Source organism: Sinocyclocheilus grahami, unplaced genomic scaffold (genome assembly GCF_001515645.1).
Source record: "Sinocyclocheilus grahami isolate Dianchi unplaced genomic scaffold, SAMN03320097.WGS_v1.1 scaffold650.1, whole genome shotgun sequence".
NCBI classification, from domain to species: domain Eukaryota; kingdom Metazoa; phylum Chordata; class Actinopteri; order Cypriniformes; family Cyprinidae; genus Sinocyclocheilus; species Sinocyclocheilus grahami.
The window spans coordinates 512,801-533,461 of record NW_015505829.1 but is presented as its reverse complement, the minus strand read 5'-3'; the positions used below and the strand labels follow the sequence as shown (position 1 = coordinate 533,461).

Genomic DNA, 20,661 nt, shown 5'->3' with positions numbered 1-20,661 from the left:
TGGGGGGTGCTCTGGAGGAGTGGACACTTGAGGGCGCTCTGGAGGAGTGGGCACTGGAGGGCGCTCTGGAGGTGCAGGGCTGGCTAACTCGGGGGAATCAGGAGACGAAGGAGGGCTGGACGGGACCAGCGGAGACGAAGGAGACTCAGGGGACGATGGAGAGTTGGATGGGACCAGCGGAGATGGAGGAGAACTTTCTGGAGCGGATTCTGGTGTGAGGATAGGAGCCGAGAACTCTGGAGGTAGCGCCATGTCCAAGAGTGCTGAGTCAGCAGTGGCCGGCGGGCTTGACGGCGAGCTGGTTCTGGATCAGGGCCGGACACTCTCCAGACACCGTAGGATCCCTTCCCTCCAGCTTAGTCCAGTGGTGTCTGGGAGGTCCACGGGGCGATGGTAATTAGCCCCAATCCAGAACAGTGAGTTGAGCGGGGCGTCGTCTAACGCTGTACTCGCGGCGATCCTGCAGAACTCCCACACATACTCCACGAACGGGAGATCCTGGCGAGCTAGGGCGGCGAACCGAGTGGCAATTTCCATGTTCCATGTTTGATGTTCATTTACTGAAGTGATATTCAGAGAAAAAAACAACAACAACAACAGTAATATGCAGCAAGTAAGTGTTAAGTTGATAAAAAGTGATAGTAAAGACTTATATTGTTATAAATTATTTCTATTTTTTAAAACAACTTTTTAATAATCAAAAAATCCTGAACAAAGTATCACAGGTTATAAAATAAATATTAAGCAACACAACTGTTTCCAACATTGGTAATAAATCAGCATATTAGAATGATTTCTGAAGGATCATGTGACACTGAAAACTGGAGTAATGACTAATGAAAATTCAGCTTTCAGTACTATAAGTATAGTAAAATAGAAAAACATTATTTTAAATTGTAATAATGTTTCACAATATTACTGTTTTTTTTCAGGTTTTTGATCAAATAAATGCAGGCTTGATGAGCATAAGAGACTTCTTTCAAAAAACATAAAAAATAGTAATGTGTCCAAATTTTTTACCGGTACTGTATAAGTAAAAATATACTAAATATAAAGTTAAATGTTGTATAAATTAAAGATTAGGAATAATAATTGTTTCAAGTGCTTTTTATTGGGCGTGTGGGGCGTCAAACATGAATTTTGCCTAGGGCCTCCAAATGACTAGAACTGGCCCTGAAAATAACGTACAAATCTAATTCACACTTGTGAAGGATTTAGGCCCAATCCCAATTCTATTTTATACCCCTTCCCCTTACCCTACCTCTCCGCTTACCCCTTCCCCATGTCCCTTGAAACAGAGTGTCAAGGGGTAGGGGTGAAAATAAATATTCCCCTAAGAATTGGGACACCACTACTATACGTCACACGTCATCATACGTCGTCTAGCTCCTACAATACACACACCTATACTGGTGTGCTGGTGTGTGCATTAGAGCCTTTAATTACCGTTCTATATTAATGCGCTGCTTACTGACACACACACACACACACACATTAGATATCGCGCAGCTCACACATCCAGGAGTAAAGAAACTTGTCAACGCTGCCCCACGACTTTTATTAATAACAGTTTAAATACTGAATCGCTATATTATATTTTCCAGCAACGAGAGGATAAAATCGCTGTTTTTGAAGTAAACTCACTCTAAAAAGAGAAACGCACAGACGTGCATACATGCAACTTTCATCTCTCTGTCTCTCTCTCTCTCTCTCTCTCTCGAATTGGCAATATTTGAGGAAAGGGTTTAGCGATTTATAATTATTGGGGGTACTAGCCCTCCTCAATGTCTATGGTGGTTATCACCCTGATCAGACATGAAAATATGTTGTGGCACTATCGTGCAGTCTGTAATGATATGACGTTAGCAAAATTTAGTGATTTTTTACAAATATTTCTTTGAGTAACATGACCGTAAATATGAACTCATGATTGAATGTAACATAAAACAAATTATTACTTTTCGTTAAAATCTTTATTAATGCCAAAAATGCTTACATTTATGTGTCTTTTTGTTCGCTCGGGCAGCCATGTTGCCGCTGAAGCCGGTTTACGCTGAGATAATTCATACCCCTTCATTTGAAGTGTGGTCCCGAAAAATCTTTGTTTAAAGGGCTATCTGGCCCTTCCCCTTACCCCTACCCCTCCAACCAAAAGAGAATCGAGACACCCCTTCCCCTAGGGGAAAGGGGAAGGGCTAAGGGGTAGAATTGGGATTGGGCCTTAATCTCTGTCTGAAACCAACATTGCTGCTTCACGTATGGCTGCCTCGTTGTGGAGCTCTTCAGTTGTTTTAATGTTTTTGTTAGTTTTTCCTGTCTGTTGTTTTTCAAACACAGTAAGTTTTACCCGGGATGAACTGCTGAACATTCGGCAGTACACACCACACAATGGTCTACCAGTTTTTGATTACTCAGACGTTTTGCTGAACAATGTAGTTGGTGGAGCAGCTGCGCTGGTGGTGGCGTGTGGTGGTGGGACATGTTTCTACATCAAAGAAAGGTGGTGTACAGATGTAAAAGCGTTGAATATGATGTGCTGTCCCGAATCCTAAACTAGAAGCACTTTTCATCAACTGTAAGCTGTTCTATTCGCCACGAGAGTGTTCCTCATTCATTCTTGTATTTATATTCTTGTATTATGCATGAACACAGCATTACAACAGCTGGCTGATCAGATCACAATCACAGAACAACAACAACACCCGGACTCTATTATAATCATTCTTGGTGACTTTAATAAAGCAAATCTCTCCCGAGAACTGCCAAAATACAGACAGCACGTTACATATCCTACCAGAGACAGCAATATTTTGGTCCACTGTTACACCACAATAAAGGATGCATATCACTCTGTTCCACGGGCAGCTCTGGGGCTCTCTGATCACTGTCTGGTTCATATTATACCGACCTACAGGCAGGAACTGAAATCAGCTAAACCTGTAATAAGGACTGAAAAAAGATGGACTAATGAAGCAGAACGGGATTTATAAGCTATCATACATCATATATCAGTTTCTGTGAAGATATGTGCATTCCTACCAGGAATTATTTAACATACAACAATGACAAACCATGGTTCACAGCAAAACTCAGACAACTTCAGGCCAAAGAGGATGCCTACAGGAGTGGGGACAGAATCTTGTACAATCAGGACTGGAACACTGACAAAGGAGATCAGAGTGGCTAAGAGGAGCTATTTTAAAAAGCTGGAAACCCAGTTTTCAGAAGACGACCCTGCTTCAGTGTGGAAAGGCCTGAAAGACATCACAAACTACAAGATGCCTTACCTGAGGCGAATCAACAACTTACTGAAGACCTGAATGAATTTTACTGCACATTTGAAACTCCCAATCTCACACCCCACACCTGCTCTGACCATTTCTCTACACAACCATTAACACCTCCAGCAACCCCCTCTCCCCTCTCCTGCACTTCCGATCAGTGCAGACAATGTGCATCAGGTCTTCAGGAAACAGAAGAGAAGAAAATCTCCAGGTCCAGATGATGTCTCACCATCCTGTCTGAAAACCTGTGCTGACCAGCTGGCCTCCATCTTTTCACAGATCTTCAACAGATCACTGGAGCTGTGCGAAGTCCCTGCCTGCTTTAAATGCCCAACCATCATCCCCATTTCAAAGAAACCCAAAATCACAGGACTTAATGACTACAGACCTGTTGCCCTAACATCTGTGGTCATGAAGTCGTTTGAGAGACTGGTGTTTGCTTATCTGAAGGACATCACTGGATGCTTATTGGACCCCCTGCAGTTTGCTTATTGAGTAAAAAGGTCAGTGGACGATGTGTCAACTGAGTCTGCTATGCTGCTGGCACTTTTTCACGGTGTGTGTGTTCACTACTGTGTGTGCACTTGGATGGGTTAAATGCAGAGCACAAATTCTGAATATGAATTCCTAACTCTATCTGTCAATGGATCAGCAGCTTTCTGACAGACAGGCAACAGCTAGTGAGATTGGGCAATTAATGTCAAACAGCCGCACCATCAGCACTGGTGCCCCCCAGGGTTGTGTGCTCTCCCCACTGCTCTTCTCCCTCTGCACCAACGACCGCACCTCTACTGACCCCTCTGTCAAGCTCCTGAAGTTTGCAGACAACACTACAGTCATCAGCCTCATCCAGGATGGTGATGAGTCTGCATATAGAAGTGAGGTTGAGCAGCTGGCTGTCTGGTGCAGTCACAACAACCTGGAGTTGAACACACTCAAAACAGTGGAGATGATCGTGGACTTCAGGAGAACACCCTCCTGTCTGGTTTGGCTCAGCAAGAAAATCAGACATTAGAAGTCTACAGAGGATGGTTCAGATTGCTGAAAGGATTCAGAGTGAGGAAAAGGGCTCAAAAAATCACTCTGGAGCCCTCACATCCAAGCCATCTCCTTTTTGAACTCTTACCATCTGGCCAACGCTACAGAGCACCAAACAGCAGGACTGCCAGGCTCACTAACTACTTCAGGAACAGTTAAATGTTCTGCCCTACTGTTTAATAAAAAGATGTGCAATACCACTTTTATTTACTTAATACTACCCTACATCTTATTCCATTCATTGTAAATTCTATTCTATTCCATCTATATACCACAACTGTACATACATTTTTGTCTATTTCTGTTTACACTTGAGAGCTGACAGTCCATGCAGTCTCCCTTCTCCATTTCATTTTATTTCCGTTTAGTTTTACTGCCAGTCGCACCTGGCCAGTGTCTGTGAATGCCTGCTGTTGGGTTTGTGTCAAGAACAGCTGGAGCCCATGTGGCACTTGGCTGGCTCCAATCTCGATGGCCAAGATGGATTAAGTGCTAACACACCTCGTCACAACAGAGGGCTTGACTTGGAGAAGATAAATACTGTATATATAAACACCCATGAATCAGGAGGTGCTGGCTGAGCCTGGGAAGAGGTGCATGACTTCCCTTCACTAAAATCACACAGCTGCACTTTGAAGGTTAAATTGTGTGGAAGCACAGACATGGCAGAGTCTGTTTGATGATGGAGGTTGTAACAGAATAATCGCTAGTCAATATACACATGTGGGAAACTGAAGGCATCAATCTTGCCATGTAAAGAGGTATGTTGTGCAGCACGCAGATGGAATTTAAACATCCATAGAGGACTTATCTTAATGGTCTCCTATCCTAAGGGGAGGCTGAGGACAAGGTCATAAGATACCTTAGTTATCTTATATGATGTTTATTGTGTGTCATCACATGCCATTGAGTTATATCGCTTTGACAAGGTGTGAATTGCCTGCAAACATTACAGGTGAAAAACTGTGCTGGCTAGAGAATGATGAGAAATTCTCAGTCACACTGGAATGGTTACTCTGATTATTCTTTATAGAATGTGAAATTTAATAAATAAATAAATACAATATGTTCTGTGTTATGTGAACTTACTTGAAAGTTAAATTAATATGATTAATTATAAAAAAGTGTTAAAAAAAGTTAACATGTTAGTCGTGACCCCTAACTCATATGTAAATTCCCTATTAAGAAATTTTCCATAATTCGAACAGACTTGTTTTTTCTCTGTACACACAGCAATGCATTTTTGTGAAAAAAAGGAGAGCAACAATTCAAAATTAGTGGAGCTCTATCTATCTATCTATCTATCTATCTACAGTGGGTATAGAAAATAATCCTCCCCCCCTTTAAAATAATCACATTTTGTTGCTTTGCAGACAGATGAAGATGGACACATCTTTCACTTGGATGTTATAAGTTGCACTGAGTAAGTACAACTGGATAAAACAAAAACTGTGTGTCTTTATTTCAGGCTGCAAAGCAACAAAATGTGATTGACAGTCCTAGAATTATTACAATTGTAATTTCATTTCATCTGCAGACATACTTTACACTGAAAATTGTTTTACTTTCCCACAATTTTCACTTGGAAATGCCACAAGTAATTATAATGGAACGGCGGGTAACACATCGAATGTGAAATTTTGAAGTAGAAAGACTGAAATTGTATTTTTTTGTAAAACATACTCCAATAAACTTTGTTTTATTTATGACAAAGAAAAATCTTTTTTAAAGTGTAATGGACAGCTGACAGATTTCACCCTTACATATATATAAATCTCAGAACACTGCTAATCAGGATTTTCAAGAAACACCAACCAACAGTTTCCTCAAAGAGCAGCTGTACAGTTCAACAACCCCCTAGTGCTAGCATTGAGCAGCATTAAAGAGTACAGGAAAACCACAACACCATACCTGTACCTGTGTCTACACTTGATTCACATTACTGCTTGCAGCCCTAAGAGCCTAATCTGAGAAGAGCAGAGTAGCAGTACCACAGCATTTTAAGTGCTTTCTGAATTATAGATATCCCTCAGAGTGCATTTTTCTGTCCTCTTGTTTGATATCACTCCAGTCCATTTTGGCGCTATATAAATATGACGCCAATTAAAGCCAGCTAATGGCTTATTGCTGTACAGGGGGATCTCACTCAGTGACAGAATTAGCCAGGTTAATGAGTCAGAATGTAGTGCCTCTCATATACCAAAATACGCTAGATGCCCTCATCTGCTTGTGTTTCAGCTGTACTTCAGAAGGTTAGATATTTTTCTCTTTTTTGACCTGATGCATACAAGTTCAGATTTTGAGAGCACAAATTAGGCTCTCAGGAAAGCTCGGAAAAATTGCTGGCCTAATGGCACATGGAAGAAACAGCCTTGAGTTTGCATGCCATTGGATTTGAAAGCCCTGGCATCATTACAGCATTTCACAATAGCACTAAACGTTCATAACAGTATGCTTTAGCCACACTGAGGTGCTCGGTCACGGTTGACTGTAATGGCTCAAAATTCACTTCTGCCTTATTTTAGTAAATGGGAGAAGATATTGATGTTGATCATACTTGTCTTCTCCCCAAATCTATCTAGTTTATAGAAGGGGACTATTTTTGTAGGAACAATCCCAATGGAGGGTCTAGAGAAGTTGAAAGGAGCCTTGTTCTGCTTTTCTTTTCAGCCTCACTTTTCATTATGTTGGATGATTTTTGTCATTGCACATTTAGGATGAGAAACTCTAACAGTAGTAAAGTGAAAGGAAATAAGTCAAATGAAGTGAGGTGGTTTAGTTATCCTGGGTATATATACAGTCAGCTGTCAGCTTTAATGAATAAGATTTAATAATAAGATTTAATAAAACACCCGATGGGCCTTCTGAAACCCCCACAGCTTTCAAGAATGAACTTAAATACATGAAAACTCTCTACCAATTTGGCGGTCTCTGTAAATGATACTGTCCCTAAAGGAATTTTACAAACAGTACGTTCATCCTGTTCATCTATTTTGCATATTGCTCAACAACACTAAATTTGGGGTAAATTAATTATACCCTTAACCAAATTTAACCAACCTATAACATCACATGGGTGAATTTTACACAGACAAGCACTGCGTACATTTCCTTCAGAAAAATCTATATAAAAAACCTGTATGTTTTAATATAGTGTGATATACTGATATATTGTTTGAAATGAATCATTTTGATACAGTAAGTTTTAATGTAAAGTTTTTTTTGCAATACTGTGCTGTATAATTTAGAAGTTTTTAGGATCAAAAAAGCCGTCACAGTGGATGAGCTACACTGACTAGGAATACACCAAAAATATTTTTTTTCAGAGTTGTAAATAAAGATTATTGGAGTACGTACAAAAATACAGTACATTTTGCAATTTCTTTGTGAAAACTGTTTTAAAGTACAGTAAATCCTACACCAGTTTTTTTTAGTGTGCAAAGATGCTGATGAAATGAGCTCATTTATCTTTTAACATTCCTACATAAGTATATAAACATATTTACATGCAAACTAGTATTTTGTAGAAAGAAAAACTATGTAGTGCAACATGAGACCTGAAACTAGCACACTACAGCGGTTGCCAAAGGAAAGGGTCAAATATAAAGTATTGTGGTCGTTATAAAAAAAGATTTCAAAGCAGAAACCCTCAATTAGAATGAAATATGCCAGAGATTATGTAAAAATAATTGGTTAATCGCATATCAGTTCACACTAAGTCACATGGAGCTTTAAGGGAGTAGTCACAGAGGATTTGAGTTTTGCAGTCACCAAAGGATTAAAAGTCATTTTTCAAAACAAACATTACTAATATTTCTGAAAGCCTTTCAGGGAATAATGACTGCCCTCTTGGATCTTTCATTCTGAAAAAAAAACAACATTCATGAATAATGTCTAGGTTACGAATTCAGCATCCATTTTTAATTCCAGATCTTACTTCCAAAGTAACTTTTGAGTCTTCAGTCTGGTGCTTCCTTAGGGAATAACCAGCCTATTGGCAAACATGATGAGTTTTAATGAATAAAAGCTTTAATTCATCCTCACAGAGGAACACTAATTACCTTGGCTAATAACCAGAACTTATATGGACATGAAGAGACTGGGATCCATCCTCAGCCTCAATGTCCTTTTCCTATCTTGGCTAAAATCCATCCAGATACTGGCAGGCATTTAAAAAACACCCAACCTCCTGCACTCTGGGAAACAACGATTAAACAAGCCTGATTTCTTCCTCTTTCCCTGGTGCCACTGACTACAGCCATCTGGCATGCTGAACAGAACTGTGCGCTCTATCTCTCCATCTTTCTATATTTCCACCTCTTTTATTTGCCAACTAGACTGTATTCACTGATGGAGACGTGTTTATAATTCATTTTTCTGGGCATTTTGGGCACATCAGAATAGGGCTATTCATTTCTTTTAAGGAGAGAAAGCTAAATAATGTGCCATTATTGGGCTCTGCAGATTGTGTGGATGACACAAAGTGGAAATACATCTGCATATCTATATATTGACACTGGAAGGAAACAGATTTATGCAACAGCGACTACTTGTCTCACGCATAAACAAACCTGCATTAAACTCACAGGAAATAGCTTAAGTTATAACTTAATTTCACAATATAAAGAACGCAAATGGCTCTTGTTAAATGTCCCATCTGGGTTTGGTTTAAAAATAAATGACCAGTAAACAATGTCTTACCCCATTTACTGAGAAATGCATGGTCTGCTAGGTACTTGTGGGCTGCGTGTATGTAAGTGCATGTGCTACCAAATGCCCTCACGAGGATGGTTTATTTAATTTGTTAATTTGGACAGCCCTACATTAGAACCGTACTATTACCTGCATGCATGCATGCATGTACTGGCCATAGGGAGAACCGGGACTTTCTTGGTGGGCTGGTTGGCAAAAGGAGATCTCCCCCCTCCCCTATGTAAGGCACTGTTTTTACATTGCAGCACATCGGTAACTGCAAAAGGTGTGATGAAACGGTGCTACCCGATTAAATTGTGCATAAACCAGCCGTGCGTGAAAGCAAACCAAACGTACGCTCTGCTTCTGCAGGTTTATCAAGTGATAAACTGCGAAATTCGCTTGATCCATTCAAATTTGACTCAGAATTTGGTGTTATACAGTTTTGTGTTATACATAAAATGTTGCTGTTATTACTTATATAAAAAATTGGGGAATATAAATCACTTTCATAAATGTTGTTTTCATAATTTCTGCATTTGTTTACACAATTTTTTATTCTAAATTCTATAGATATTAGTCTATTGTTATTTATTTATTGTATAAACCATATCCATGATAACAAGTAACATGGTTTTACTGTGACTATGATTTTATTAAAGAGCAGGTCATATGGGTTTTCGAAAAATATCTTTTTTTTGACGTTTGTAACGTAGCTATCCTTCAATGTAAACAGTCTGCAAAGTTGTTAATCAAAAAAGTGCATGATAAATAAAGATACTGTCTCTCAACAGAAAGAGTAGACTCTGAACTGCCTTAACGAGTCGTCATATTTTCGAATCTTCTGCCTGTTACCTATATATGTCACAAGATAAAACATTTGCATAATCCCCGCCTGCCCACGAAATACGAACACTCTGACCTGCCCACAAACACTTCCGCTAGTCAGTGCCAGCCTATTGGCAAACATGATGAGTTTTAATGAATAAAAGCTTTAATTCATCCTCACAGAGGAACACTAATTACCTTGGCTAATAACCAGAACTTATATGGACATGAAGAGACTGGGATCCATCCTCAGCCTCAATGTCCTTTTCCTATCTTGGCTAAAATCCATCCAGATACTGGCAGGCATTTAAAAAACACCCAACCTCCTGCACTCTGGGAAACAACGATTAAACAAGCCTGATTTCTTCCTCTTTCCCTGGTGCCACTGACTACAGCCATCTGGCATGCTGAACAGAACTGTGCGCTCTATCTCTCCATCTTTCTATATTTCCACCTCTTTTATTTGCCAACTAGACTGTATTCACTGATGGAGACGTGTTTATAATTCATTTTTCTGGGCATTTTGGGCACATCAGAATAGGGCTATTCATTTCTTTTAAGGAGAGAAAGCTAAATAATGTGCCATTATTGGGCTCTGCAGATTGTGTGGATGACACAAAGTGGAAATACATCTGCATATCTATATATTGACACTGGAAGGAAACAGATTTATGCAACAGCGACTACTTGTCTCACGCATAAACAAACCTGCATTAAACTCACAGGAAATAGCTTAAGTTATAACTTAATTTCACAATATAAAGAACGCAAATGGCTCTTGTTAAATGTCCCATCTGGGTTTGGTTTAAAAATAAATGACCAGTAAACAATGTCTTACCCCATTTACTGAGAAATGCATGGTCTGCTAGGTACTTGTGGGCTGCGTGTATGTAAGTGCATGTGCTACCAAATGCCCTCACGAGGATGGTTTATTTAATTTGTTAATTTGGACAGTAGAACCGTACAACCGTACTATTACCTGCATGCATGCATGCATGTACTGGCCATAGGGAGAACCGGGACTTTCTTGGTGGGCAAAAGGAGATCAGGAGATCTCCCCCCTCCCCTATGTAAGGCACTGTTTTTACATTGCAGCACATCGGTAACTGCAAAAGGTGTGATGAAACGGTGCTACCCGATTAAATTGTGCATAAACCAGCCGTGCGTGAAAGCAAACCAAACGTACGCTCTGCTTCTGCAGGTTTATCAAGTGATAAACTGCGAAATTCGCTTGATCCATTCAAATTTGACTCAGAATTTGGTGTTATACAGTTTTGTGTTATACATAAAATGTTGCTGTTATTACTTATATAAAAAATTGGGGAATATAAATCACTTTCATAAATGTTGTTTTCATAATTTCTGCATTTGTTTACACAATTTTTTATTCTAAATTCTATAGATATTAGTCTATTGTTATTTATTTATTGTATAAACCATATCCATGATAACAAGTAACATGGTTTTACTGTGACTATGATTTTATTAAAGAGCAGGTCATATGGGTTTTCGAAAAATATCTTTTTTTTGACGTTTGTAACGTAGCTATCCTTCAATGTAAACAGTCTGCAAAGTTGTTAATCAAAAAAGTGCATGATAAATAAAGATACTGTCTCTCAACAGAAAGAGTAGACTCTGAACTGCCTTAACGAGTCGTCATATTTTCGAATCTTCTGCCTGTTACCTATATATGTCACAAGATAAAACATTTGCATAATCCCCGCCTGCCCACGAAATACGAACACTCTGACCTGCCCACAAACACTTCCGCTAGTCAGTGTGTTTACATCATGTCGAGAAGACGCTGTATTTTCAGCCTCACTGGGCATTCTAACACAGTTCCCACACGTGCACCTCAAATAAGTAAATAATAATAATAATGAATGCAATAAAACTGCTGTCACATCATGTAAAGTACCACATACAAAGTTTAAACTTACCACTGAGAAACGTCCTGATCAAGTCGTGCTTGCGATGGAATGTCCAGTTGAGCATCGGTATCATCCTCGGACTCAAGATTGATAAGGTAATATCGATGCCATTTTTGTAACCTTATAGCATCTCTGTTTACAAGTAACCCTCCGGAGCAAAATATGTATTATGGTAATGGGTGTTTCGTTTCCGACATGCATTGTATACGGAAAGACCAATCACAACAGACTTGGCCAGCTGACCAATCAGAGCAGAGTAGGCTGATGGAAGGGAGGAGTTTACAGACCTCAAGCTCAGAACTGCTTCGAACGAATCGTTTTGTAAATGTAATAATAAATGTATGTTCTGAGAAAATTACGTTTTCTGACCTTAGATGCATTTAAACCTGTTGTAGGGGACTCCAACACAATATTAGGACACTTTAAAGGGGTCATATTATGCTTTTTTAAAAGATCATTATTTTGTGTATTTGGTGTAACAGAATATGTTGACATGCTTTAATGTTCAAAAAACACATTCTTTTTCAAATACTGTACATTATTGTAGGTCCTCTATGCCCCGCCTCTCTCAAACGCTTAGTTTTCTACAAAGTCCCTCCTTCCGACAAGCGCAGTCTGCTCTGATTGGCCAGCTGACCCAGTGCATTGTGATTGGCCGAACACCGCAAGCACTCGTCGGAAATGTAACGCCCCTTACCATAATCGCGAGCTTCATCTTTCAAAATAAATGTAAAGACAGAGCCCGAAAAGGCAACAGAGTCGCGTGACAGACACAGTGATGAAGCTGGTCTCTCTCGCTCTCTCTCTGTCTCTCACACACACGCGCACACACGCACACACACACACGCGATGAGCAAAACTCCGCATTTGAACAGTCAATAGCAAATACTTAAGCTAATAACAAAACAGTAGCTGATTCAGAAGCGCCAGATTGTCATAGCAAAGTCAGAATTACCTCCTCTCCTAGGTTCACGTAACGGTCATCCATAAAATGCATTGCTGTTCTGTTTTAAGTAATCTTAAAGATTCCTAAATGCATCTACTTCCGGAAGGCCAAACAAAGTGCTTTTGCTTTTGCCTAGAAACACACAGCGTCTCCCTGACATGGCTGCTTCAACACTAACTGCGGTTACTGAAACTACGCCTTCTTTCTTTGCATGCACATTTGGGCGGCATTATGCTAATATTTCCACATAGTGAGATAGATATGTGGGGGCGTGTTAGAACGAGCCGTTTTAGGGGGGCATGGCAGAGCCTTAACTTTGATAAAGAATATCTCTTTGGTTTTGAGACTTTAATCTTTGCTACTTCAGGGATCTTATCTATGCACAATCAGCTTGTAACACTCCAAAGAGAAAGGAAAACTTGAAATCGCATCATATGACCCCTTTAAAATACCATATGACCTGCTCTTTAATAGTTAATAGGTAATAATAAAACTTTTTAATCGTTCTAATGAATTTTAATTGAAGTAAAATGTTAATTCAATTAGAGCTTGATAAATTATAAATAGGCCTGTCAGTGTCTTACATAAATGAGGTGTTAACTCTTAAACAATGTTACTGTCATTCCAAATCTGTATCACTTTCTTTCTGTGGAACATTGAATTTATTTATTTATTTATTCATTCATTTATTATATTATATTATAGAAGTCAATGGTAACCAAAATGGTTTGGTTACCAACATTCTTCAACATTTCTTTCACAGACGAGAGAATTTAATAGCAGTAACTTTAAAACATCCTAGCTCAAAATCAGTGCTTTACTGTCAAGTGCATTTCTATGTAACAAAAACCCTCTGGGGTCAAGGGTGTTTTGGGGCCTGGAAAAGTTTTGACATGCCCTGACATTTGTGCTTTTTTCAGTTGCTTACAAACATTTGAATGTCTAAAGTTGAATAACACTGTAATCAGCACAAACTGGGCTACAATAATATGTGAACAGCATGTATGTACGTGATTGTGTTTTTGAGAAAACAATGTTTATGCGTGCTTAGTGAAAAACTACAATTTTAAAGTCACTGAAATAAGGCCATAAAACACATACAGAATATTTGATCACAAGACTTTTGAGAACTGATGATAATGAGGGCGACGGCCAAGATTTGACATCGCGTTGGTTTCATACTAATTACTTTGTCACATAAAGTTTTCGTCATGACTTACTTCGTTTAAAAGTAGACATGTTAAGCTTTCTATAGATATGTCTCTCATGTGTGTGTGTCAAATATTCGCTGAGTTTCAGTTCATTTTAGTGACGCGTTTCAAACAGATATGCGCGGAGAATGAGACGGCTAAAAGCACACCCTGTATATTTTCTTTATTTTGCAAAAGCACAATGTTTTGTTGATATTGTGAGTGTACACAAATAAAAGTAGACCCTTTACAGATTCGAATGGTGTATTACTCTTATGTGTACAAACAAAAATGAACGAGCATTTTAAGTTCTTTTTGCTCTTATCAGTAAAACATGCACCGGTTGCGCTGGCGCCACCTTCGACCCCAGGAGGTTAAGTCTATTAACTGTATTTGCTGTACATTCAATAAAACCTATCATTATTTGTTTCTATCCTTTTTTATTTATTAATTTATGTACGCCATTTTAAGGCCCTATCCCCAGCAAAAACATTCACGGTAGTCCAGCCCTGCCTGCATGCTGCTTTTTAACAACTAAATAGGGCAGCTTTTCTTCTTTGAATGTCATATGTGTTGTGGTAGAACATAGTAAGAGGCCTGAGGCGGTACATACACTCCACATCCCAATAAATCAGCACTCAAACTACATGTACACCAGGGCAGTCTGTGGAGACTTGGCTGCTGTTAATCTGAGGTAATGTCAACACAGCTGAGTGGATCCAGAGATTCAGTAGCTATACTTGGTATCTGTCTGTTTGTCTGTCTGTCTATCAGAGAAATACCCCCACTGTGATCTGAGGTCTGAAGAGAGGTGTTGAGAGCAAACATTCTGAAACCTAGTTACACAGTAGAGCAAGCAAGTTTTGAATTGCATGAGAAAAAGAAGCGGAAGGAATGCTAATTATGATCTTAGCTACTGAACTGAAGACACATAACATGCATCACGGTGACAATTAAATGATTTACCATCTCTAATGTGTTTTTCTCTTCCTCACCCCTCTGCTTTATTGTGATATCATTTTCTGTTGATAAAGTGCTGACAGAGTAGAGAATAAACTTGTTAAACTGTCGGCATGGAATAGCATATCGTTGTTGGTATGTTGGCAGAGACTGTTTGACCTACAACTTATTACAATATTACACGACACTGGGCTAATACAAGCAGTTTTGACATTCCTGTGCTGTAGGTTAGCAGCCAGAATCTAGCTTTGATATATCATACTCAGGGTCCAAAATTAACAGTCGCCAAGAGCTAAATGAGAGGATAAAATGACTTTGGCAAGTAAATAAAACTGAATTACTCAGCAATGGCTGGTAATGTTATAAGGAACTACAAAATAATATGGTTTGTCAAACTGTAAAAATGATTTACCCTCATTAATGTATTGTAAGTGATTCAGTTTCACTTTATTTTGATGGTGCCTTTAACACATTCTGTTGAAGTAACGTTGCTGTTTGAGCATAAAAAAGATCTGCATAGTTACAAAGCTCAAAGTCCAATTCAAAAGGAGATATTTTATTTAACAGAAATCACTTTTCAAAAACTACAATGAACGACTCGTTTAGACTACAACACATATTTTCCGGGATTTGTGATATCACAAATATCGACGAATGGGACGAGACCTGGTTGAGCTGCACGCTAGCTTTCCCAGGGCAGACAAACTTAGAGTGGTTACAATCATCTGGGTTTAAATCGCGCTCAAATTGATTTGATTTTGACGCAATATTTACATTGAAGCTCGCAGGCGGCTATGGTAAGGGGCATGACATTTCCCGACCAGGCGCCGAGTGCTGCCAATCACAACCAGGGCCGTTTCTAGGCATAGGCGAGCTAGGCGGTCGCCTAGGGCGGCACCAGCTGAAGGGGCGCCAATGAGCGCACGTTCTGGCACTTTTAGCAGGGTTATGTTAAAGAGTGGCATGGTCAGCCTGAAATATGACTGCCGCCCCCACTGGATCCCCCAACATTATTGGGCTAGAGTACTGTCAATCTGACGATGCCTGTATGCCACTAGATCAGAGTGCTGTCAATTGCTGCATGCAAAGTTTGCATTTGGAGCGCTCAAATTTGTGGCACATTTGTCCAAATATTTGTGGCACATTTGTCCAAAAGGTGTGCGTTTTTTGCACGAATGCATTGTTAAAGGGTCAGCATGTCATGTAATATTCCCATATAAACTTTAACATCCAATTAAAAAATATTTGTATAGTAAAATACGCTAATTCACGAGATCAATACATCCTTTATTAGACCGCTTTGTGGAGTTAAATGCATCCTTACAGAGGTGTCGAAATGCTGAATCAATTCATTCACTTCCAACAGCGCTTAATGGGAGCAGCGTCATAGAGGGCAGAGCGTCACGTTATTTTAAAGGGGACGTTAACGCGTTAACGAGTATCAAATGATTAAGTAGCTGCATTGGTTACTTTATGCCACTGATAAAGCTTTTATATGTAGTTTGGGGTAACAAAGGGGTTTTATAGGTTTGACTGAAATAATAATGCAATAACTGACACTTTAAATCAATGTTTCAAGAAACAACAAAAAAATTTAACAAAAAACAGATAAAGACAAAAAAGTAGCCATTGACAATATCTAAACAATATGTAGTAGTATAGTATATAGTATCCCAATCAAAATGTAATAAAATTAATTTATGTATGATTTATGTGTAAATTATGTGCAATGTCTTAGCCACTAGGGATTGTTACATATGGCTATACAGGCATCTAGTGGCAACACAATGATATTACAGATACTAAATTGTGCAAAATGTTTATCTGAACAGTCAATTTACAAATAATGCATTCAGATTTGTGGAACTCAATGCACTGAATCTCCACAAATTAGTGTCGTTACTATGACACTATATATGACACTATACTATGTGTATAGTGTCACTATATTACGTTACTATGACACATATGGATTTCGCCTAGGGCGTCAAATTGGCTAGAAACGGCCCTGATCACAACACACACTGGCCCAGCTAACCAATCACAGCGCACTCTCTACTGAAGTAGAAAATGTACCGTTAGAATTTGATCTATAATGCCTAGTAGTTTTTTTTTAGTCTAGAATTGCATGTCATCTTATATTCCCAGCCCCTTCCAAATGAAGAAGAAAATGTAGAATTTAGATTTTTTCCTTTTTTTCCAAAAATATTCCCCCCCCCCAAAAAAAACATATAGATAGATAGATATTGATATATACAGTTTCATGTCCTGTAAGAAATATTTATGGCCAGCAAATTATCTTAATTCAATTTTTTTTATGTCATCTTCGAGTTCTGAGTCTATTGCATTTTCCGACAATTTTTTAAAATGTTTTTTTTTGTGTTTACAGATAAAGTCAGGATCTGAGAGCATGGGTTGGCAAGAGACCCTATGGCTTTTGACATCATTTATCTTGGTGAGTGGAATGTAAAATCACATTTATTGTTTATTCAACTTGATGCATATTGGTTTTATATACTTGTGGCCACTAAAGTATTTTTTATTTTTCGTAAACTGTCATTAGATGATTTCTCTCCTAATTACCCCACCCCCACCCCAAACCTGTCCAGTAAAAAAATCCATTACTCACTAATTGCTCCAGTTTGGTAATTACAAGCGGAGGTGACCTGAAAACCCACAGAACCCCTGAGGCATGAAATGGTGGCTCCACAGAGTTCCATCAATGCTGGTATCAGAGCAGCTGGCTCTGTGTCAGAATGATGAAATGGGAGCATATGAAGCCCTCTGCATGTAGAACATAAGCACTCACAAACAAGCGAATAGCATACTTTGATAATTGTGTGTACATTAATATGTCCAAGTCCTCTCTTTTTTTTGACCTTGAAGCTACTTTCCCATGACTGCATATAAATCTAACTTAGTGGAATAGTAATGAGCTTGCAGAATAGCACATCGCATTTAAAAATAAAATGGGAAATGGCATTTAATTAAAGCTAGAATAAACAACACAAACTGAGAGCAAGCGTGTGGATTGGTATTAATGGGTGTAAATACGAGTCTAAAAAGTTTGATAAATTAAAGTACCATACTTTTTTTCTATAGGACTTAAAGTTAAAAGTTCCTAAAACATGATATTATCCATTCTTGACATTCAATTTCTATTGAAGGACAAATGGTTTTCCTGACTTGGGTGGTGGCCTGGTGGTCGTATGTATGACGTCATTTACTTCAAAGTTTGGAGTGACATCATATGTACGGCTGCTAAACTGCTACATGGGACATCAGAAACCTCACAGATGAATTTGGTGTTGTAAATGCATTATTGTGTGCAGGTAAGACAGACATACATCACTAAAGAAGCTGCCACAGAATTTTCTCAATATGTTTAAGGGCATTAATGTGAAGTTGGGTTTGAGAGGATCTGCCCCAATTAAGATCTTTGCACAAAGACATCAAAGATTCAGTCATAAATGAATGTAGAATTCATTACTGTGAGGTGTCTAAAAGGGGAGAAAAGTAAAGTACTTTTGAATTGGCTCTTTGACTTCCCATTGAACTGTAAGATGACTCATACCAGCGACACAATGGTTAAAGATGTGCTTCGAATTTTGATAACAAACCCGTCTTTGTGGGTGAAGCTTTATCCTTGTAACTCTTTGCTAGAAAAGCTCCAATGGCTGAGAAGAAATTCTTATCTTTATAATACTGATATGAGCAGAGAAATGTATGTGGCCAGTTCTTATGTGTGAAATCATACCTTTTAAAATGTCCTCAGAATCAAGTAGTTATGCATATGAGGTCGTAAGGGGGAAAAAAGTACTGTGGTGTGTTTATGGTGTTTTTTTTGTGGTTGTGTGCCATTCAGAAATGAATGGAGAATGCCTTTTAAATCCCAGTCTAATTCCTGAGTTTGAATTGAATTTGAATTGAGGTAACAAACAGGGAAGGGAAGGGAATTTAGAAAAAATTCATATAATTGCAATAAGTGTAGATTTATATCATACATTGAATTACCCATAAACATGTTATATGTGGTACAAATGGATTATTCCTAGAAACATTAGATAATAGTCAGTGTTCATTTTCATGAATTCAATTATTTATATTAACTTCTTAAATTAGTTTACCAAGGTTAAAGAACACATAATTTCATAGGATGCTAATAATAATTTAATTACATTTTAATCAAATAATAATTTTAATCTAAATTGTTTTCTACATCAGTGAATACATGTATGTATTCATCTATATTTAGTCAAAAAGTCGTTATGTAATTATTCATATTTTGTTCCAAAACCTGTGTGTGACTATGCTGAATATTTTTGAATAGCAGTTTAGTAACTTCCTCTGCCTGTCATTCCCATTTAAATTAGAATTTGGGTAATACAATTCAAATTCCAACTCATAAATTGAAAGGGAGCCAGTTCTTAAAAATTGGCTTTAGCCCAACCCTGCTGCTGTGCTCAAGTTCGTCTCTCTTTGCAGAGTGTAACAAAGGCTGGAACAACAGAGACGAAAGCAGAGCCCACCGCTGACTTATCCTTTACTCCTGTCATGGTGGCAATGGAGGGAGAGAGACTGATCATGACTCAGTCTCAGTACAAATGTCTGGAGCTTCTGGGTCGAGATGGATCCCATAATAAAACAGGTAGTTTTATTTTTAATTCATTTTCATGTGAATGAGAGACAATGATGCTTTTACTCTTTTCATAACCTTGTTAAGTGCCAAGGCTGTTAGTGGAACACTAAATGGCTGAAAGCTATCACAAGGTGATCAGAGAAACAATAAAGATTTTTTTTTTATCTTGAAAGCGGATGTGTGTTAAGGTATTTAGATGTTAAAGTACTTTCTCCTATCTCAGTTTAATGTGCAGAGATAATTCACTGGTTGATTACCCCATACACTGTGCTTCTGTGGCACTTTCAACATTAGTCTGTTTGAGCGGCCCACAATGCACCACTGACTCAACAAGTGGTGTGAATTTGGGGCGGCACTACCTGTTTAATCTACCAATGAAAGATCATTTTTGGTGCCACTAGGGGTGCAGAAATAATACCTTTAAAAGGGTCATATGATATATTTTTTCCCATTAAGGTCCACTTATGTAGATTTTTGCCTCAAAAATAGTAATCATTTTGTTTTAATGACCATTTTCCACCCTCTATCTGATCCTTAGAAATTAAAATATGGATGCGTAGTGGCTTACAGCACTATGCTGGAATTATTCACAGCTGTGAGTTTGTTGTTGAGTCCAATATACGTTTAAACTACCCCATCTTTCAACAACAACCTCTTTACAAAGCCTTTGTAGTGAAAGGATCACAAAACAATATGTGTTGAAATGTGACAGGATCAGACTAAAATAATCAGGGACACTCTCAAAAATAAACAACGTTTTTAACAACTAGTACGTTTTTCACTGTTCAATGAACTCTTGTATCTCAAAAGATCAAGGAACATTCAATTCCTCATAAAATGACCTCTTTAAGATGTCTATTAAACTTTTATAGGTTCATTCTGCAGCAGATTCTGGGATGGCTTGCTCTGTTGGGATGAAACCCCAGCTGGAACCTTCATTTCACAGAACTGCCCAGACTACCCCAGCTTTGACCCCTTGGGTAAGCCGATCACATCTGGATTGTCAATCCAGACCAGAGCGCTCCAGACACTGCAAATCATTGAGATTCTACAGCAGACATGACATCTGTTACATGTCGTTGGTCTGCCTATGAAACATAAAAGGATGCTCTAAAGCAGTGGTTCTCAAACCTGTCCTGGAGTACCCCCAGCC

At 38.6% G+C, this 20,661-nt stretch overlaps 1 protein-coding gene across 1 annotated transcript in view; it reads left to right on the top strand.

Moving 5' to 3' along the window:
• calcr (calcitonin receptor) overlaps positions 1–20,661 on the top strand; it is a 61,720-nt gene that overhangs the window by 13,390 nt on the left and 27,669 nt on the right. The window contains exons 2-4 of the mRNA XM_016242246.1: positions 17,259–17,324; positions 19,355–19,517; positions 20,381–20,488. Of these exons, the coding sequence (XP_016097732.1) occupies positions 17,280–17,324; positions 19,355–19,517; positions 20,381–20,488 (316 nt within the window). The 5' untranslated portion in view covers positions 17,259–17,279. The remainder of the gene's footprint in view (positions 1–17,258; positions 17,325–19,354; positions 19,518–20,380; positions 20,489–20,661) is intronic.